Source organism: Myxine glutinosa, chromosome 9 (assembly GCF_964187855.1).
Source record: "Myxine glutinosa chromosome 9, kmMyxGlut1.1, whole genome shotgun sequence".
NCBI lineage: Eukaryota > Metazoa > Chordata > Myxini > Myxiniformes > Myxinidae > Myxine > Myxine glutinosa.
The window spans coordinates 28,239,475-28,262,723 of record NC_136269.1 but is presented as its reverse complement, the minus strand read 5'-3'; the positions used below and the strand labels follow the sequence as shown (position 1 = coordinate 28,262,723).

Here is a 23,249-nt window from a genome sequence, read left to right as displayed (position 1 = left end):
TAGCACAGGTAGATGAACTTCAGCGCAGGTGAGTCGTGTAGAAAAGCCAACGCTTGCAGGTCAGCCAGATGGCGCAAAAGATCGGCAAAGAGGTGATGGTGGTCGACGAAACACAAAGGCCAAAACACGTGTCGTCTGGTGGAGCCAAAACAAGAGAGTCCAGAGCAGGGTGTCGCCCACGAGGCAAAATCCAAGGCAAGAGAGATCGTCCTGTGCGCAGAGAAATCCCAGGAAAAAGAGTGATAATGCGCTGGACTGGGATATTATCAGACCTGCCCACCCCCTTCAAAATGTTCCAGAGCCTCCCCATTGGCTGAGGCTTGTCGCATCATGGCGACGGGTTCCCAGCTCGCCATTGGTCACATGGGCGGTGCTTTTGGCCACGCCTTCCTGGTCATTAAAAATGGCTTCCCTTAACCAACGAGGGTTTGAAATCCTGTCTAACTTCAACGCATATTGGGTTTTGATTACTACACAATGGGAAAGGGCTAATCTTTACATTCAATAGAAAATAACGAATGACTGCAGGATACATGTTGTCGTGCAACGAATTATAGGGGGTTTGGCCTTTATGGCACAACCGCAACTATATCTATGATATATAGATAGTAATAGTATATCTATATATATATGATATATACTATATATCTTATATATATCTAATATAGGTATATATAATATATATCTTATATATCTATATATATAATATATAATTATATAGTATATATTAATATATATATATATAATATAATTATATATTATATTATATATAATATATATATTATATATATAATATATATACTATATATATATATATAGATATAGATATAGATATATATATATATATATATATATAGATATAGATATAGATATATAATATAATATATAATATATTTACTATATATACAGTCGGTACCTCGGCTTACGAGTTTAATCCGTTCCGTGACGGAGCTCGTAAGCCAAATCGCTCGTAAGTCAAAGCAAATTTTCCCATTCAAATGCATTGAAATGCTATTAATCCGTTCCAGCTTCAAAAAAAAAAACACCAATTTTTTTTGTTAGGTGCTTTTAAATAACAAAAATGTACTTTATAAATAACAAATAATGTATAAACAAGCACGACCTCGTATATACTGTACATAATACAAGAGAATGTAAAGAAATAAACTGGTTTTAATTAAAGCAGAGGGAGAAGAGCATGCCAGGTGAGGTGTGCGTGTTGTCGACTTGGCGAGGCAGTACGATCGTACTCCTTCTACGATATGTACGATTTTGAAGCAGAAGGAGTCCATAAAGGCTATAACGCCAGCCAAGGGCGTTACGATTATTTCAAAGCTCCGAACCTCTATCCATGAAGATATGGAGAAGTTGTTGTTTGTGTGGTTGAAGGAGAAGCAGCTCGCAGGAGATACCGTGACCGAGAGCATCATGTGTTTGAAAAGATTGAAACTCGGATATCGAGCACGGACCACGAGGTGTTTTTTTCTTTTTTCTTAATCTCGGTTTCAGTGAACTTTTGCTCTGTGCTCACGTGTACTGTACCTGTACCTGTAATGGTACGTCAGAGGATGGCACCTGTTGTCATCATATTAAGTGCAAGATGTTCTGCATCGTAAGTTGGTACACCGTGGTCTTTCGGCGGTGTTTAAGCCGGCCGTCTTGGCTTCTGTCACCATTGGCATTGAGTCTTTCGATGTAGGTAGGTCGTTGTGTGCCTGTGCCTTGGCCGAATTCCTTCATTGCTGCATTGTTAGCTCACCTGGTTTTTTATACCACATCTTTGGTTATCGGACCAGCGAATGACGTCATCTCCAAAGTATGGCTTATTCTCACTTGTCTTGGACGATCTTCTACTTCTAGCCTTCCACCGTGCATTTGGTGTCCATTGTACTTACTGTACAGTGCCTGGTAAAATTGATGTAATGGGTTTTTGACCGTCAACGCCATGAACCGTCAACCGCCATGAACCGCCAACGCCATGAACCGCTAACACTCAAAAGCCCATTTATCGCACCTTATAAAGCAAAACGCAAACCGAAAGCCATGCCTCTCAAGCGAGGCGTGCTTCCGTGGTCACGTGATCCACAGGTGTAGCTCATTATACCCGCACGCGCGACACGCTTTGGCGGTCACGTGACCAGCCACTCTGGAGGCGGGGATCCCCGCCGATGACGTCACCGGCTGGAGCAAGGAGATTCCTCGCTCATGTATTTCGACGATTGCGTGTTTTATATCCAAGCAGAGATGCTTTCACGGCAAGATAACCACGTGACCGGAACCGGAAGCCACAACCGGAAAATTCAAAAAAATAAATTTTTTGAGCTCGTACATCGGATCTCGGCTCGTATCCCAAAGCAACAAACCGCCCGAGCGACGGCTCGTATCCCGAAAAACTCGTACGTTGGGGCACTCGTAAGCCGAAGGGTACCACTGTATATATATATATTATTATATTATATATATATATATATAGATAGACAGATATATATAATCGGGAGATTAAATCAGACGCGGACGTAGCTTCAGGACGTCGATCTTTAATTTGACAAGCTTTCGACCAACAAAGGTCTTCTTCTTAGTCTATAAAAAACAACAGGCATTTACATCAGTCAAGCATGCATAGTGATATGTGTGTAAGATGTGTGATATGTGTGTAAGATGTGTGATATGTGTAGAAAATGCGCACAAAAGGAAGAGCGACGCCAAAGCTCACTCACCGTCCCCAAGTTCAACGGAAGAGCGGCGCAGCTTACAGTTACAGTTACAGAGAAGCGCAGCTTACATTCTGCAACGTGGGCATTAGCCCACGGGTCCTAAAATCCTGTTCTTCCGCTCTTTCACTCCCTCTCTCTCTGTTCTCTGCACCCTCTCTTTTGCTCAAGGTCATCTGCCATCTGCTTGGAAATCTGCCAACATCACCGCTTTGCACAAAAAAGGTGCAAAAACAGATCCCAGCAACTACAGACCAATCAGCCTTCTCCCAATTTATCAGCAGTCATGGAATCCATCTTTGCTTCAGATATGAAATCTTTCCTCTTCTCCAATGGCTTGATGTCTGATCATCAATTTGGTTTCAGACCTGGTCACTCTACACTGGACATGCTGCTTCTGCTTTCTCAACAATGGATGGAGGTCCTCAATGCCAAACAGGAAATTAGAGCTGTCTCCCTTGACATATCACGTGCCTTCGATACGGTCTGGCACCCCGCTCTGCTCACCAAACTCTCCTCTTTTGGTATCAATGGAAATCTCCACGCATGGCTGGCGGACATCCTCTCTAGTCATAGTCAACGTGTGGCCCTGAATGGGTTTCTCTCATCTCCTCTTCCTGTTCAGGCTGGAGTTCCCCAAGGCAGTGTTCTGGGCCCTGTGCTTTTTCTGGTCTTCATCAATGATCTGTCTGACTCTCTTGAAAATCCTCTCTATCTCTTTGCTGATGACTCTACTCTCTGTCGCTCCATTCTTCATCCCTCAGATCGGCAGTCTGCAGCCTCCTCACTCTCTGCAGACCTGGACAAAATCACAGACTGGGCAAACAAGTGGAACATGTCTTTCAATCCTGACAAATCTCACACTCTTACGATGTCTCTCCGAAAAGACCGACTGAACAACCTTCCCATCCACTTTCTGAATAATCCTCTCCAATAAGTTCTGTCACTCAAGCTTTTGGGTCTCACTATCTGCCATGATCTTTCCTGGGAAAACCACATTTCAAATCTGGCCTCCAAATCCAGTCGCCGACTGGGCATCCTCCGTCGTGCAAGTCCTTCCTTGGCACACCTGAGCTCCTAAATCCAGTCGCCGACTGGGCATCCTCCGTCGTGCAAGTCCTTCCTTGGCACACCTGAGCTCCTCACCACATACAAGGCTTTCATCCGCAGCTCAATGCAATACTGCTCTCCCTCTGGGCTGGTGCTCCTGCCTCACACCTAGCTCGTCTTCACGCTGTTGAAACCAAAGCGTTCAGAATAATTGGAATCTCCCACGATGAAGCTAACTCCAAGGGTCTCTCACTCACTCACCGCAGGCAGGTTGGTGGTCTTTCCGTCTTCTACTGACTCCTCTCTGGCCTTGCCCCCCCAGCTCTCTATGGGCTCTGTCCTGCAAATATTCCTACAGGTCGCACAAGATCTGCCTGCAACCCTCTTATGGTTAAACTGCCAAAATCATGACTCTCTGCTCACCTTCACTCCTTCATTCCTCTTTTCTCCCACCTCTGGAACAAACTCCCTCACTCTCTTCAATCCCACTCCACCCTCCAGGTCTTTAAAACAGCTGTTCACCACCATCTCTTATCTTCCCCCATCCAAAACCTTGATCTTTTCTACCCCGCTAAATTCACCCCAAATCCACTTTTTTGAAATACCAACTTCTGTCCTGGAGGTCCTTGGTGTTCTTGTGTGTTATACTTCTCCCACCCCCCCCCCCCCCCCCACCCCCCCATTCCCATGCCTCCTCCCCCAAGCCCTCTCCCTCCCACACATCTCCCTGCTCTCAAATGTTGTGTTTGTGTGCTTCCCCTTCTCTTGCCATCTTGTCTTCCGCTTCCACTTTTTATATATTTTGTTTGTCTGGTCGATTTGTTTGTGAAGTAAATGTTAGCTCTTTCACGAGCCCCGATTCAGTATACAAAAAAAAAAAAAAAAAAAAAAAAAAAAATGATGTGGCTTTTATTGAAATTCTACAAATACTGTTTAGATTTTGATGAGAATTATGAACCTGCCGCGAATGCGGAAGTGGACAGATGACGGCAATGAGCTGGTTTGATAATATCCCAATACAACCGTCATTTGAAACACTATTTTGTAAAAGTATCAATTGATGATTGGAATTGAGTGAATACAATTCAGATTTTGAATTCGTAATTGTATTCACCCAACCGTACGGAACTTCCCATCAGGATTTAAATATTTGTTTATGTCACGAATGTTGTTAAAAGTATATTTTTTATATTAATGCTATTTAATTTGTGATTGGAGTTATGCTGTTTGGAATGAAAAAAGAGATATCGAGTTCAAGTGAATGACGAAATGCCGTGATGGTTTCTACTTTCTAAACGTGAAATTCGCGGATCGCCATATGCAGATTCGCCATTGACTGGGCATAGAACAAACGTACCCGTTTGTTTGCGAACAGGTACCTTTTTCATGGAAGTCTTTCACGAACTTGCTGTCCATGTCTGACGTGCGACTGAAGGTGCTACAGGAATGTGGAATTTATTGGTTTCATGCTTTAGCATTCGCCGTTTGCTTCTGGCCTCCCACCCATGCTTAGCACGGGTACCTCACTCGTATGTATAATATCTATCTATAATTCCAGTAATCTCTGTGTGTTTGTTTGTACGTTTGTACGTTTGTACGTTTGTACGTTTGTTTGTTTGTCTGTGACCGCTGTTTCTCGACAACCACGGGTCCGATATACTTTTAACTTGCCAGGTATATTGCTGGGGACCCGAGGATGTGCCTTTTCAAGGTTTGAAATTAATCGGACAAGTACTTACCGAGCTATGGCGATTTAGCCGTTCGCCGTTCGCTTTGGCGCGTTGCGAATGGACCAAACCATTGCATGTAAATAGAGGGGGGGGTTCTGTGGTCGTTGCGAATGGACCAAACCATTCATGTAAATAGAGGGGGGGGGGGGTTCTGTGGTCGTTACTGCCACGTGGTTTCAAAGTTTTTTTTTGTTGTTGTTTGCACGCATGTTTTTTTGCACCCACGTACGGGCACGCCCTAGGATGTTTACACACACACACCCCTACACAAATTATTATTATTTTTTTTTTTTGGCAAGGAACGGGCACCCACGTACGGGCACGTCCTAGCTTATATATAGTACGGGCATGCCCTAGTAATATATAAATAATATAATATAATATTATATATATATATATATATATATATATATATATATATATATATATATATATATATATATATATATACATACATATATTGTGCATCGTGCATGTGTGTATCTAAGTCAAGCATAAATGTACTTGACACTTATGCTGAGGTCTCACAGACAAACCGTGCATGACCTGAATTTGCAAGAATTTTCATTCGCATTAAGTTTTTGGCATTCACATGGAATTGTTTAATATGGGTAAAGAAGTAGGTAGCAAAGTAGTTGGTATCACGAAATAGTGCGGCAGTCAACCACGGGATTATGGAACAAAATAAATCATGTGAGATGCAGAGGTGCACATTACCACCACGTTCATTCATTTTATGCGCATGCTTCATATATATTATGGCCTGTTGAGTGTTCAGGCCTCAGTGGCAAGGCCAAATGGCATTATTCCAAAGAACTACACCAAGACTGGAAACCCTTGCTCGAAGACGTATAATCGCCACAGACGGCGCCCTCAGATAGCAGGTTATGCTGGACCAAATGCTGATGCTGTGTTCACAAATGTTTAATCCATACTAAAAGTCCATGGCCCGAGAACGATCACCTAATCCAAAATTTTAGGATGGATCTTCCATCCACACACTTTGCATTTAGTCAGAACAAACTTTCCTGTGTGAACACAGCATTACCGTAGAAAGATTATAAACTGGAGTGCAGTAATGATTATAAATGTATCACAATTGTTGGCAGGTTTGTAGTGGCCTTGGACATCTCCCTCACCTTTTCATAACTCCAAACTTGCTCCTCTATCCGTGCTGTATTTATGTGGAGAACACTGGATAAGAACTGAGCAATATTTCATTTCAGTTCTCATGATCCTTTAAAGGGCCACCTACGTGTGAAAGTAAAAAAATAAAAATAAAATCCCAATGAACGGCACTTGAAAAATATGAAAAATAAGCACCGAGTGAGATAAAATAGCTCAACAGGTTGCGTGTTAGCGAATAGTTTAGGTCGGGCCGGATCCATGCGGAAATCACAATAATTGCTATGCTCATGTCATGTGTAGGCAAAGCCAATTCTCTTCTTCAATCCTGTGGGTGACAAAGGTGTTGGAGCATCTTTCAAGCTAATTGAGTATTTGAGCTAACATCTTGGCCTAACAAATCTAAGCTCCAATTTCTGGTTTGTAGTGTTATCATTCTTGCAGAAGGGCAGCGTATAAAGAAACTACAACGGAGCCACCCTCGGGGATATGAAATCACCACTCACATGTCACCCCAACCACGATTCCTTAGATGGAAGCAGTGACCTTGCAATTTTCATATTTGGTGATTGGGAGTGACAATAGAATGTGACATGCCTTTGTCTGCCTGCCAACGACTTCCACTTCTACGTCAGGTGTGGCTCCGTAAAAGGGTCGCTGTCTCATGGTGTTTACTCTATGCCTTCCTTTCATATTGTACTCAAAAAGTCGAAACAAATCTTCACTAGACAACAAGACATTTCCTTCATAAGAGAGCGGGTTATCTTCATCATTGGACAACAAGACATTTCCTTCATAGGACAGCAGGTTATCTTCATCATTAGACAACAACACATTTCCTTCATAGGACAGCAGGTTATCTTCATCATTAGACAACAAGACATTTCCTTCACAGGACAGCGGGTTATCTTCATCATTGGATAACAAAACATTTCCTTCACAGGACAGCAGGTTATCTTCATCATTGGACAACAAGACATTTCCTTCATAAGACAGCAGGTTATCTTCACCATTGGACAACAAGACATTTCCTTCATAGGACAGCAGGTTATCTTCATCATCGGACAACAAGACATTTCCTTTATAGGACAGCGGGTTAACTTCATCATTGGACAACAAGACATTTCTTTCATAGGACAGCGAGTTATTTCATCATTGGACAACAAGACATTTTTTCATAGGACAGCGGGGTATCTTCGCCATTGGACAACAAAATATTTCCTTAACAGAACAGCGGGTTACCTTCATCATTGGACAACAAGACATTTCCTTCAGAGGACAGTGGGTTATCTTCATCATTGGATAACAAGACATTTCCTTCATAGGACAGCGGGTTATCTTCATCATTGGACAACAAGATATTTCCTTCATAGGAAAGCGAGTTATCTTCACCATTGGATAACAAGACATTTCCTTCATAGGACAGTGGACTATCTTCATCATTGGACAACAAGACATTTCTTTCATCAGACAGCGGGTTATCTTCACCATTGAATAACAAGACATTTCCTTCATCGGACAGTGGGTTATCTTCATCATTGGACAACAAGACATTTCTTTCATAGGACAGCAGGTTATCTTCACCATTGGATAACAAGACATTTCCTTTATAGGACAGCGGGTTATTTCATGATTGGACAACAAGCATTTCTTTCATAGGACAGCGGGTTATCTTCACCATTGGACAACAAAATATTTCCTTAATAGGACAGCAGGTTATCTTCACCATTGGACAACAATACATTTCCTTCATAGGAGAGTCTTGATTTTGGCAGTTTCACCAGAAGAGGATTGCAGGCAGATCTTGTGCCACCTGTAGGAATATTTGGGGGACAGAGCACAGACAGAGCTGGGGGAGCAAGGCCGGAGAGGAGTCGGTAGAAGACAGAAAGACCACCAACAAACCTGCGGTGACTGAGTGAAAGGCCCTCAGAGTTAGCTTCATCGTGGACAGGCCCTCAGAGAAGGCCCTCAGAGACATCAAGACCAACCTCATCTCCATCTCATCTGCTCCATCATTTGAACACCTGGCTTTTAAACTCTCTGGTCACACACAGTCAGTCATGGCTGTTGTCTACCGCCCTCCCAAACCACACCCATCATTCCTGTCTGACTTCTCCTACTTTCTGACCCAGCTATGTTCCCTCTCCCCCTCAATCCTCCTCCTTGGTGATTTCAATATCCACATGGACTCCACTGACTCCACGCTAACCACTGACTTCACTGATTTACTCACCTGCTTTAACCTCACTCAACATGTCAACTTTCCTACCCATAACCGTGGTCACATTTTGGACCTTGTCTGCTCTACTGGACTAATTTTGCACCATCTCTCTGGCTCTGACCTCACTCTCTCTGACCACCTAGCCATCACTCTGACCATCAACATCCCCACCCCAGCACCAAGGCATTATCGCACTATCAACTTCCGTAAGCTAAACACTCTTTCACCTACCTCATTCTCATTGACCCTCTCTGAAAAAATGTCCACTTCTCCCTTCGTTGACCTCCACACTCCTTCTGACCTCACTGACTACTACAACCACACTCTCTCCTCCTGCCTTGACCAACTTGCGCCTATAAAAACCAAAACAGTTTCTTTCACCCATTCTGCTCCCTGGTTTACCCCTGAACTCTGCCTGATGAAAACTCGTGCTCGCCAACTTGAAAGACTCCGCAATAAAACAGGTCTCACAGTTCACTCCCAGGCCTACAAGGACCACATACAACACTATAAAGATGCCCTCTCCCGCGCCCGCTCCGCCTACTACTCTCAAATTATCCACTCTGGCTCCGGAAACCCAAAAGCACTCTTCTCTACAATAAACAAACTCCTCAGCCCCCTGAACACCACCACCCAGTCATTCACAATAGACAACTGCATCTCCTTCCTTTCATTCTTCCAACGCAAAATTGAAAACATCTACAACAGCTTGACCACCGCCGCACCCGCTCCCCCTCAAACCACCTGCCCCCCCTTATCCTGCCATCCCCTGTCTCAATTCTCCCCAGTCTCCCCTACTGACCTCTCTGAACTCCTCATCGGAATGAAAACTGCCACCTGCACTCTTGACCCCATCCCCTCCAGCTTTGTCAAGGCCTCCCTTCCTGCTCTCTCTCCACTTATCATTGCAACAATAAACTCCTCCCTGTCTACAGGCATCGTCCCACCATCCCACCATCCCTCAAAATTGCTGCTGTTACCCCCATTCTGAAAAAACCTGGACTAAACCCTGACACCCTAAATAACTTCAGACCCATCTCCAACCTACCCTTTCTGTCAAAGGTTTTGGAACGCGCTGTAGCCACTCAACTCAAACATCACCTCTCTGCCAATAACCTGTATGAAACATTCCAATCTGGATTCCGCTCCAACCACAGTACTGAAACTGCTCTCCTCAAAATCACCAACGACCTTCTCCTCTCCTCTGACGCTGGCAACCTCAACATTCTCATCCTCCTCGACCTCAGCGCCGCCTTTGACACCATCGATCACACCATCCTCCTCACCCGACTTGAAACCACCTTTAACATTACCGGCACTGCCCTCTCTTGGATTAAATCATACCTCTCTGACAGACGTCAGTTCATCTCCATCAATAACTGCAAATCCCCCACTGCTCCCCTCCCCCAAGGTGTCCCCCAAGGTTCAGTTCTTGGCCCCCTCCTCTTGATCCTTTACCTGTCCCCCCTCGGTCACTTAATCCGCCGTCATGGTCTCCAATTCCACTGCTTCGCCGATGACATCCAGCTTTTCATCTCCACCAAGTCCATCTCCACCGCCACCCACTCTATCCTGACAAACTGCATCACTGAAATAACATCCTGGCTTCAAATCAACTTCCTCAAACTTAACTGTGATAAATCTGAAATAATCATCATTGGCCCAAAAACGCTCACCAAGTCCACCCATAACTTTGCCCTCAACATCGACGGTTTCCCAGTATCCACCTCCCCTCACATCCGGAATCTTGGCATCATCTTTGACCAAACCCTTTCCTTCGACAAATACACTAAACAGATCACAAAGACAGCCTTCTTTCACCTGAAAAACATCGCCCGTCTCCGTCCATCCCTCTCCTCCGTGGCTGCAGAAACCCTCATCCACGCCTTCATCACTTCCTGTCTGGACTACTGCAATAGCCTCTTTTATGGTTCACCCTCAACAATCACCAATAAACTCCAATACATTCAGAACTCCGCTGCCCGTCTACTCACCCATTCCCGGACCAGTGACCACATCACCCCTGTCCTTTACAAGCTTCACTGGCTCCCCATCTCCCAGAGAATCCAGTACAAAATCCTCCTCTTGACCTACAAAGCCCTCCATAACCTGGCCCCATCCTACCTGGCTGACCTCTCCAGACACACTCCCACCCGCAACCTCCGCTCTGCTGGTACCAACCTCCTGACCCCCCCCATCCGGACCAAATTTAGATCCTGGGGGGACAGGGCCTTCTCCATCGCTGCTCCCACCCTCTGGAACTCGCTACCTCACACCATCAGAGACTCCTCCTCACTCACCACATTCAAAACATCACTCAAGACCCACCTGCTCAACACTGCATTCAACATTTAACCCACAGCATCTAACCCCTGACTATCTCCCCTCCTTCTCCCTCCTTTGTGCTTTGAATATTTCCCTATTGATTCTTCTTTTTTTGCAATTGTTTTTATGTTTTGCTATGCATTATGTTTTGCACTCTGTCAAAGCGTCTTTGGGCTTCCTGAAAAGCGCTATATAAAATAAATGCATTATTATTATTATTATTATAGGACAGCATAGACTTCATCTGCCATCAGATACTAAGATACTAAGTTCGAATCTGAACTTAGATCTAAATTACGCACTGTCGGATGGCTCTTCCAGAGCCTGGCAGGCAAAGCGCACGTACGTGACGGTGACTTCACAGTGTGCGTTCATTAGGCTGGAGAACTTAAATTATAATTTGATTGGTTACTCCCGGCCGCATTCAGGCGACTCCATATAGTGAGTGGATACCAGATATAATGTACCGTGTGGCAGGCGGTGCTTATAGCTCCCATTAAGGTACAGCATAGCTGGATGAGATACCTTAATGGTGGTTCACCACTCATGGTATGAAGTCACATAATGACTGATTATATACAGTCAGGTGAAAAAGTAAGTACACCCCATGTAAAGTTTTGACTTTTTCAACATATTTCAACATACAGCTATTTGATCTTCATTTCACCAATATTGATAGATAAAGGTGATATAATATAACAAGTATCATGAAACATTTACATTTTGTAGTCCATTGTATAATTTAAATAAACATAAATGCAAATTTCGCATGTGGAAAAAGTAAGTACACCCTTGGCTCTAATAGGTGGTATTGCCCCCTTTGGCAGAAACAACCTCAAGTAGGTGTTTCTTATAACTGTCTACCAGTCTCTGACATCGACTGGGAGAAATTTTTGCCCACTCCTCCATGCAGAATTATTTCAGCTGTGCGATGTTTGAGGGGTTTCTTGCATGCACAGCTCGTTTCAAATCCCCCCACAACATCTCGATGGGATTGAGATCCAGGCTTTGACTTGGCCATTCCAGAACCCTCCATTTCTTTCTTTTCAGCCATTCCTTGGTGGATTTACTGGTATGTTTCGGGTCATTGTCATGTTGCAAGGCCCACCTTCGGTTGAGCTTCAACTCTCCGACAGATGGCCTCACATTATCCTAAAGCACCCTCTGGTACAATGAAGAATTCATAGTGGATTCTATGATGGTGTGCTGCCCAGGCCCTGATGCAGCAAAGCTGCCCCAAACCATAATATTTCCACCACCATGCTTTACAATTGGTATCAGGTTCTTGTGGTCAAATGCTGTCTTTGGTTTTCACCAAACATGTTTTCTGGTACTGTGGCCAAATAGCTGTACCTTTGACTCATCTGTCCAGAGCACATTGTTCCAGAAGTGCTGGTCTTTGCCTAGGTGTTCATTGGCAAACTTTAGTCTTGCCCTGATGTTCTTTCTGGACAGCAAAGGTTTCCTCCTGGCACACCTCCCATGTAGATCAAATTTGTGCAGCCTCTTTCTAATGGTAGACTCGTGCACTTTGACATCAACAGAGGCAAGAGCTACCTGTCGGTCCCATGATGACATTCTGGGGTTCTTAGAGACTTCTTTCAGCATCTTGCGGTCTGCTCACGGGCTGAACTTGCTGGGGCGGCCTGGCCTGAACAAGTTGGCAGTTGTTTGGAATTTTCTCCACTTGTAGATGATCTTCCGGACAGTCGAATGATCGATTTCAAATTGTTTGGAGATCTTTTTAAATCCCTTCCCAGACTCGTCAGCATCTATAACCTTCTTTCTGAAAGCCTCAGAGAGCTCTTTTGATCTAGGCATGGTGACGCTGCACACTTCAACAACAAAGAGCAAACCAAACTAAATGTCTGAGGTTTAAAAAAGACAGGTTCCTCCAAGATCCTCTCTAATGATGTTCTAATCATTTGCACCTGAGCTGATGCACCTGATTCTAATTCTAGGTATTTGAAGTAGTGATAAATGTAGGGGTGTACTTACTTTTTCCACATGCGAAATTTGCATTTATGTTTATTTAAATTATACAATGGAATACAAAATGTAAATGTTTCATGGTATTTGTTATATTATCTCACCTTTATCTATCAATATTGTTGAAATGAAGATCAAATCACTGTATGTTGAAATATGTTGAAAAAGTCAAAACTTTTCATGGGGTGTACTTACTTTTTCACGTGACTGTATATTATGTTGCTTCAAAAAGAGCAAAAAGCAGTTCATTCATGTTTTGTTCCCATTATGACATGTTTTATTTTTTCTGAGCAGATGTTAGCATGCAGATGACGCAATGAGGCAACAAAAAAGCCCACCAATGGCAGCCCCAGGACACCAATTCCACTTTTCCAATGAATTCCCCAACAACAAGCTTATCATAAGAGCACAAATAAAAAATGCCACAGGCAGCACTACTCGACTGTATAACCACAAAAGGTGATCCAACTATTTGGGAGCAAACATTGCACTCCAAAAGGCAAGCCACAGTGCCATCGGATTCCACACAAAACAAGCCGGCATAGTGGGACTGATGAGTATTTGGCCCATCATGCAGCCTCGCACCGTGGAGTGAATTAAGATAGGAATTAAGAGAGGATTAGAGTCAACACGGAGCAAATCCAACAAAAACAGGCGACCACATATTGGCCCAATTCAAACACCACACCAACCCCCTTCAGTTTTCATCTCGCGTCTACATTTCTCCGCAGATACACGAAAGAAACACCACGGGGAATTTATGCCTTGTCCTTTACGATCACACAAAAAGTGAGAACTTTACCCAAAAGCCGTTATCTATGGAACCGGACTGAAAGACAGATGGAAATGCCTCGACTATGGAAAGAGAGAAGGTAAAAACATTTCTTGTCATGCAGAGAACTGCCAACAATTGTGTTTATAGAGTGTCTGACCCATGTGATCTTAGAGGACCACTTGTGCTATCCATGCATCCTATGAACCAACATGGCCCAGTGTCTCCTATTTTTATCAAACTTTGGCTGCCAGTGTGACGGATGATATGGATAGGCCTCTTAAATTGGAAAGACGGTCGAGCAGTACCGCATACAACCAAACTACCCGCTTGTAGATATGCAATTGGCCACCATTGCCCTGACAAATGGAGTCCTGCAACGATTGAGAATACAATAGTGCACACTGCGATGTCTACGCCAGTTTCTGATGGAGCATCAAATTCCAGTAATGGAGCACCTCATACCAGGCAGATTGCTTTGGGTTTGTTTTTTGTACGCTACATCTTCTCGCTCAAGAAACTAAAAGAGCAGGGTTGCCACACTGTGCAGACAATTAGTCGATGTACGATGGGAGTTCTGTGATGGCTCCAGACTAGCAAATAAAAATAGGGGCAATACCCCATGGGCGCTCACCTGGTAGAATAAAGCAGTATACTACACTGACTAAAGGTATTTTAAACCGTATCACGGTATATGAAACCAATTTCAATAGTTGCTAGAAGATAGGGCAGCATGTACAATTATACCAACATAATCATAAGATTTTAAACAAACGAAACTATACCTATTTTGGAGGGCAACCCTCCCCCCCCTCCACCCCATATACCTCCTCAGACTCCAATTTTTCTACGAACTTTGGTATATATCACGGGTGGTGAAGGTTGTAGTTAGGTTTCATTGAATTTGTTGGACCCACGAACCTGGACCCACTTCGACCCTCCTCCCCGGAGACATCGATTTTCTCAGTGCTGTGAATAAACTTCGGTACATCACGGGTGATGAAGGTTGTGGTCAAATTTCATCGAAATAGTTTGTGTCGTTTCAGAGGAAAAATAAAATTCCTATTTTGAGGGGTCAAACCTGGATCCAATTGGACTCCCGGTAAACACCCCGAGACCCCGATTTTTTTCAATGCAATGACCAAACTTTAGTCACAACATAACAAATATAATTTGTGCCAAATTTGGTCACAGTCCCATCAAAGGTTTTGGAGAAGAAGTTGTAAGTGTATACAGACCGATGATGCGCTGTCGCATAAGCTCCCTGGAACTATGTTCCAGGTGAGCTAACAAAAAGAAAAACCATCCTCTCACAAGCCAATAATCCTTAGAGTCTCAAATAACTGCGAGTTCAAATAAAGTAAAACATGAAGTTATGTTCCCTAATATATTCACTTTTTTACTGAGTGATGTGAAAGGCACGACAAGTAAATGATCTCGGAGAGAGCAGCGGCCAGTGCAGATGGAGAGCGCAATTAAGTGCAACCAACAGATGGCCTCGCGTGCATATATTAAAACACACCCACCAATGAGTCCTAAGCCCAATCCTTTGCATCGCTAACACGAGGAAATAGTCCTGGTGCTGGATTGCCGGTTAAAAAAACAAAAAAAACAAACAATTAGCATTGAAGCAGGAATGGCTCACGTTATCAGCACAAGCAATTTGAACGAGCGGCACCATGCACAGACGCCGTACAGTTTAACACAATTTGCTCAAGGACGTGTGGTGCAAGCAAGCCGGAAGTCAGCAAATCCCATCAAAGCTTCAAGTAGGAGAGGGTGGGGAGAGGTTGCAACGAAATACGTCAAAATCCAAAGTTACCGATCGAAAAGTTCCATGGAATTGTGCGTTGCATCAACCACGGCCACATCACGTCACACTCGACCGAGCATCTTTACCTCCTCACAGCGTTCTCCAAGTTCACTTCATCACAACAATTTATAGAACTGCATTAGCAAAGCTCAGGCCGATTACTGGAGAGTAATAGTGATTTGGGAAGTCACAATTGTTTTTTTTGGTTTTTTTTGTATACATGATCGAGGTTCGTGAAAGAGCTAACATTTATCACACAAAAAATCAAAGAGACACATAAAACGTATAATATGGGGAGCGGTAGACAAGATGGGGAGAGAAGGGGAAGCACACAAACACAACATTTGCGAGCAGGGACATCGGGAGATCTGTGGGAGGGAGAGGGCTTGGGGGGAGGAGGTGTGGGAAGGAAGGGGGATGGGGGGGGGGGGGGGTGGAAGAAGTATAAAACACAAGGACACCAAGGACTTCCAGGAAAGAAGTTGGTATTTCAAAAAAGTGGATCTGGGGTGAAATTACAATCTATTGCCGCTGAAGCCGTGAAAATGAAACGTATGCAAGTGCCGATTTGAATGTGCACGCACTCGCAGGGCTGTAGAGACGTAACAGCAAACGAGTCGACCAAGTCAATCAAAAACAAATCAGCCTGGACTTCCCACCTGCATCGATTCATTTGTCCCCTTATTCTGCTCCATTGTAGAATCGTCTCTCCATGTCCTTCCCATTTCAGGCTTTCAAATGCACTGCTCATCACTACATCATGGCCTCAGCCATGATGCACATACAACCTCTCTCATTTACCTCCTCCATGAGCCTAGACCCTAGGATATAGAAATGAAAACACAGGTGGAAAATAAAGCAAAAAGTGATTAAATATTAAGACAGAAGCTGCTAGAAACGTTGTGGAAAGTATTCACCATCGACTTCCTTTTGTGACCAATGCAGTGACTGACTGGATCATACACACTATTATATTGTGATCAAAACGTTATCACAAAGCCTCACATCGAATAGATTTCCAATGACGAGCTGCAGTCGGATGTGTGTTTTCAGGATCAGAAACGAGAAAGGAATTTGTAGGATATGGACTAAGGGAAGAGAGGCCGATTTGAGGGAGGTGGTAATTGACCGCCAAGAGTTGCACAAAGAGACGCAGACGGGGACAGTTCAATGAGTGTAATAACACATCCAAAGGAAACAGCACGGCTATGGCCCAGTCATCCCAACAGCAATTGTCCTGTTAACTGTGATAAATCAGATCCTTTACCATCATAAGAAGAGTTTGTGGATGGAGGAGGAGAGGGTCAAGAAGGTGAGGAAAGCGATACAAAGGGGTATTTGAAAGAGGGTGAGAAAGACAAGACAAAAAAAAAAGAGGAAACATATTTAATTATCAAGCACAGCATATGAATACGCATAATCGGACACAGACAATGTATGACGGATTCATGTGAAGATGCAACACTCGCACGATGGATGATACCTTGACCGCTTGTGGGGTAGCAGTCACATGCACTGTGCTGGGTTTCACGCCATTCGCTTTGGGCCGCTTGAAGAGAGAAAATCTGCTTTTCCGACGCCCGCGCTCACCTCCAGGCAGAGAGCCATTGTACCTGAAAGTAAAACCCCAAGTCAGCTGTAATTTTTCACAACAAGCGGCCTGGTAAAGTTACATTTATGGCCAGGTAAATAACATGAAACCCAGCTCTTATTCCAATCGCAAGCGGCCTTCAGCCGCAGCACTGGTATCTGTTCTGCCTGGTTAGATTGTTTGTAAAGTTCACACATCAAAACAAACACCAGAAAACCACATTAACCTGTCCACATCAACATTTCCCCAGTTGCACATGAAAATGGCACCGAGAGATTACCGGGGGAGGGAAAAAAAAAAGAAGAAAAAAAAAAACTTCGACTTTGGTGCTTGGACATCATTCATCATTTTGAAATAGTGCAGAGGGACCCATGCAATTTTCTGAAATCTATGCGCTGCCAAAAGAGCACTGCACAGATTTACAGCTATGGCAATGGATGGCAGATTGGAAATGCAGATTGGAAAGCATTCGGGGCATGTGCGTGCACGGACACGCGTACACACGCAGGCATAAGAAGCGGCTTTAATCCTGCACGAGCCCCTTATCCCCAAATCAACCGATTCGAAGAAATTTCAAATGTTTAGATTGGAAACTTTTTACCATTCCTTGTACGGAAATAAAATAATAAACCCCGGTGAGGAGACAAATGACAATTCTGGCAGCAGTTTTTATAGAAGCATGTCTATCCCTCGGAATCCAAATGCAGGAATAAAGTGCCTTGGTTTGCTACTCGGGGAAGAAAGCTCCTTTCATGAGGAATGAAAATGAACTTTCAAAATTTAAACTGGACTGAAAGTGCATTGACCTGCATTTACTATGAAACATGGTTATTGGAACTTGAACAACCTTCAAAAATAAATAAAATAAATAATTAATCCCACTAAAATATATATCTATATTATTATTACTAGGACGTGCCCGTACGTGGGTGCCCGTTCCTTGCCAAAAAAAAAAAAAAAAATGTCTTCGCCCATGCATGCATGGGCGTGCCCATGGGCCCATGGGCGTGCCCGTAAGTGCGTGATGTGACCGTACAATGAATGTATCGTCCCGACGCCGCAGCTCGGATGGCGCTGCAGTTAATCGGGCCTGTATCGGCAGAGTTATTATAAACGTGTACTACAATCGATCGTACCTTACAGCGTCTGCTCGCCACGTTCAGCATCAGTACGTCGTCACTATGACTATCCGTAAGTCCGGAAGTGACGTCCTCATTTGACTGTCCGGAAGGTCGCATATCGCAGTTACGATGAATCGCAAATTAGTTTTAATTAGTTTTAAAACATAGTTTAACGCCAACATAGTTTGCCAACGTGAAATAAATGAATACGCTCTCAAATGTGCCGTCCGAGGCAGAGTCTGTTCGCCACGTTCGGCACACGTGATAGCTCGCTGCTCTCTGATTGGTTGAATCGTTTTTTGGACATAGCTCGGTAACTACTTCTCCGATTAATATGAAACCTTGAAAAGGCACATCCTCGGGTCCCCAGCAATATACCTGGCAAGTTTCAAGTATATCGGACCCGTGGTTGTCGAGAAACAGCGGTCACAGACAAACAAACACACAGACACACAGAGATTACTGGAATTATAGATAGATATATATAAAAGAAAGTTTTTGTTTGTTTGTTTGTTTGTCTGCACACGCTAATCTCCTGAACGGTGAAAGATAGGAGGAAACCTCTGCAACAAAAAATGTCGGGACAGGCCCCGGGAAGGTTATAGGCTAGGTGGCGAGGCCGGTCGAGGCCGCTTCGGCCGGGCTAGGCCCATTTCACAATTAAAAGCTGAGCTAAATCATAGTAGTCAATATTCTACGGCCGTGAGTAAAAGCTGAATTATAGTAGTAAATTCATTCAAAAAGAACTGAAAATGACAGGACGGGCCCCGGGAAGGTTATAGGCCACTTCGGCCGGGCTGGGCCCATTTTGCAATTAAAAGCCGAGCTGAATTATAGTAGTCAATCTTCTACGGCCACGAGTAAAAGCTGAATTATAGTAGTAAATTCATTCAAAAATAACTGAAAATGTCGGGATGGGCCCCGGGAAGGTTATAGGCGAGGTGGCGAGGCCGGTCGAGGCCGCTTCGGCCGGGCTGGGCCCATTTCGCAATTAAAAGTTGAGCTGAATTATAGTAGTCAATGTTCTACGGCCACGAGTAAAAGCTGAATAATAGTAGTAAATTCATTCAAAAAGAACCCGGGCAATGCCGGGTGCTTTCGGCTAGTGTGTGTGTGTGTGTGTGTGTGTGTGTGTGTGTGTGTGTGTGTGTGTGTGTGTGTGTGTGTGTGTGTGTGTATGTATACATATACATATATATATATATATATATATATATATATATATATATATATATATATATATATATATATATACATACAGTCACGTGAAAAAGTAAGTACACCCCATTTAAAGTTTTGACTTTTTCAACATATTTCAACATTCAGCTATTTGATCTTCATTTCAACAAAATTGATAGATAAAGGTGATATAATATAACAAATATGATGAAACATTTACATTTTGTAATCCATTGTATAATTTAAATAAGCATAAATGCAAATTTCGAATGTGTAAAAAGTAAGTACACCCCTACATTTATCACTACTTCAAATTAGAATCAGGTGCACATCAGGTGAATCAATCATGAACATACATATATATATTATATATATATATATATATATATATATATATACATACATATATATTTATATATATATATATATATATATATATATTATATATATATATATATATATATATATATATATATTATAATAGGCGTAGGTGATCCGTCTGTCCAGGGGTGTGGCTTAGTCCGTTTGCAGAGTAGCTCCACCCATAGCTCCACCCATTCTTGGAGAGGCTTCATGAAAACAAATATCCACCATTTTATTAACTCGAATAGCTTTGAGGTCTGTTTAGTTAGGCCCATGCTGTCTTTCTCTCTCACACAGGTTTATTTCAACTCAAATTTGATATATCATTTCATTTTTAACAGTCGCTAACATAGTTTTAGACTCGGTTGAAAAAAAACGGGAAGAAAATCCGATGAAAGTTTCCATTTATAGAACTAAATGAATTCTCAAAGGCCTGTAAAATAAAGCCCATTCATTGAGTCACCCTCACGATTTTATCGAATTCACCATCTGATTTAATTTTTATCGATGGTTTTAGACTCGGTGTCAGAAATAATTGAGAACATTCACGCACACACGGGAAAATGCAGAGATATATTTTTAAAATCGCGCCACGATGATACACGAAAATACACGCCTAAAATAACAGTCGGGGAAAATGTCGACATATATTAAAAATTCGCTTTTTCTTTTCCGTTAAGATATATTACTTTTCCGTTTGATGACAGTCGTCACAAAAACGTCAACAATGATGCCGACATATATTTCTTCGTTCTTATTTCATTCAACATTATTATCCGGAAGTAAAGGTTCACGTGTTCATTTCACGTGTGCATGGACGTGTCATTCACATTTGTAAAATATATAAATTAACAGATAAGACGGGAAATTGCTGAGAGATATTTCTTCGTTTTTATTTTATTAGTTACGAGCAGAAGTACCCGGCGTTGCCGGGAGGAGGAGGGAGGAGGGAGGGAGGAGGTAGGAGGGAGGGAGGAGGGGAGGAGGGAGGGGGAAGGGGCATGTACACTTTAAACATGTATATACATGTGGGATGTGGGATATATACATGTGCCGTGGGACATGTTAAGGTGTACGTGTGTGTGTGTGTATATATATGTGTGTGTGTGTGTGTGTGTGTATGTATGTGTGTGTGGATGTGTGTGTGGATGTGTGTGTGGATGTGTGTGTATGTGTGTGTCTGTGTCTGTGTCTGTGTCTGTGTCTGTGTCTGTGTCTGTGTGTGTGTGTGTGTGTGTGTGTGTGTGTGTGTGTGTGTGTGTGTGTGTGAGAATAAGAGAGACAAAATTGTGAGGAACAGAAATGAAAAAACGAGATGTGTTTGTTGTGTATGTGTATATGTGTATATGTGTGTGTTACATGTGTACGTGTGTGTGTGTGTGTGTGTGTGTGTGTATATGTGTGTGTATATATGTGTGTGGGTGTATATGTGTGTGTGTATATATGTGTGTGGGTGTACATGTGTGGGTGTACGTGTGTGTATGTGTGTGTATGTATGTGTGTGTATAATATGTGTGTGGGTGTATGTGTGTGGGTGTACGTGTTTTGTGTGTATATGTGTATGTGTGTGTGGGTATGCACGCACATGCATTCACATGTTATCAGAAGTAAATACATTGTGTAGATTACATCATTAAAGCATCTGATAAATTGCCAGTAACCATTTTTGTGAAATTGAATGTGCAGGTGCAACATCTAACTCAATATGTCGAAATGTCACACACGTCCATGCCCGTGGGATTCCCACGGGTGACCCCACTAGTATATATATATATATACTCGCACTCGGTCTCAGCCTGTTGTGTGGGTTTTGAACCCTTTGAACACCAAAGGGTTTGTGTGTTCTGCCTTTTGTACCGGGGGTTTCACAGAGGGTCGGCAGAATTTGAAATCGACAGGAGTGAGGGTTAGTTTCACACGGTTTTCACCCTTCGCCAAGCCCTTATGAGGGTCAACGACAAGCTTCCGAGGAAGGATCGGTCAGGGGTGGTATACGTAGTGCCCCTGTGGTTGTGGAGCTGAGTATGTGGGTGAAACCGAGAGGACCTTAGGTCAACGTATTGCTGAACACCAAAAAGCATTTGAATGTAATTATCCCAGCAGATCTGCTATTGCCAAACACGGCCTTAAGGAAGGCAACACACCTTTATGGGATAGGGTTAATATTTTGGATTCCACACCCAACAGAAACAGAAGACGTGTTTTGGAGGCTTGGCACACAGAATAAACTGTGACCTCGATCACACAAGAGGTAGTTGACTTACCGGTAGCATTTGACCCACTCTTGTGTAAACGAAGCAGGCATTCCGTACTTTGAACAACGAGTCCACATAATATGTCACACAAGGTTTTTATTCGGACAATTTGCCCCCTCCCCCTCCCTCCAAACCACCCCTCTTCCAAACCCCCCCCTCCGCTTACACCCCCCTCTGGTTCCCCCCCCCCCCCCATTTTATCCCCCCCTATAACACCCCTCCTTCCCGCATTCCCCTTTACCCGCATAGGGCCACATGTGATGATCTTGATATTATGGCAATTTTATTTTATCATAAAAATTTTTGCTTTAATATATTTACAGTTTTAATTTAATTTACAATTTAATTGTTTACAAGTTTAACTTTTAATTAAATGTCATGATTGTTCCTGATTTTCTAAACAGTTGAGTTATAATCCAGCATTGCTTACAGGATTATTTTGAGCCGTTAATATGCGGTTGATTTTTGAATTTGGTCAATAACGTCTCCGTTCACGAGAGCGGTGTGATACGGTTTCATTGGCTGTCCAGCTTTGCCCACCCCACTTTGCATATACCCCGCCCACTTTGCATATAAGGGGATGTTCAGATGATTTTATCACTCTTGAGGAAGATTAACGGAGGCGTGTGTGGCTTTGTCACATGTTGTTAATCGAAACGTTGAGTCATTGTTTGTTCAATTAAAGGTTGGAGACCTTACCATGGAGTCATTTGGATTTACTCCCAACCGCAAATCTTTGCTTATATATATATATATATATATATATATATATATATATATATATATATATATATATATATAAACATACATATACAGTATATATAATATTATATATATATATATATATATATATATATATATATATAATATATATATATATATATATATATATATATATATATATATATATATATATATATATATATATATATATATAACAACTTTATTGCAGTCGAAGAAAAACATTCATGCATGGCGTATTATAAGTGTTAGTACCTGCA

The 23,249-nt window shown here is 42.8% G+C and overlaps 1 protein-coding gene across 2 annotated transcripts in view; it reads right to left on the bottom strand.

The window, feature by feature from the left end:
• The window catches only part of LOC137435522 (E3 ubiquitin-protein ligase pellino homolog 2), a 336,475-nt gene that overhangs the window by 191,759 nt on the left and 121,467 nt on the right, over positions 1-23,249 (bottom strand). For both annotated transcript variants that reach the window (XM_068129398.2, XM_068129400.2), the window contains one exon: positions 17,223-17,352. In XM_068129398.2, coding sequence (XP_067985499.1) covers positions 17,223-17,352 — 130 coding nt within the window. The remainder of the gene's footprint in view (positions 1-17,222; positions 17,353-23,249) is intronic.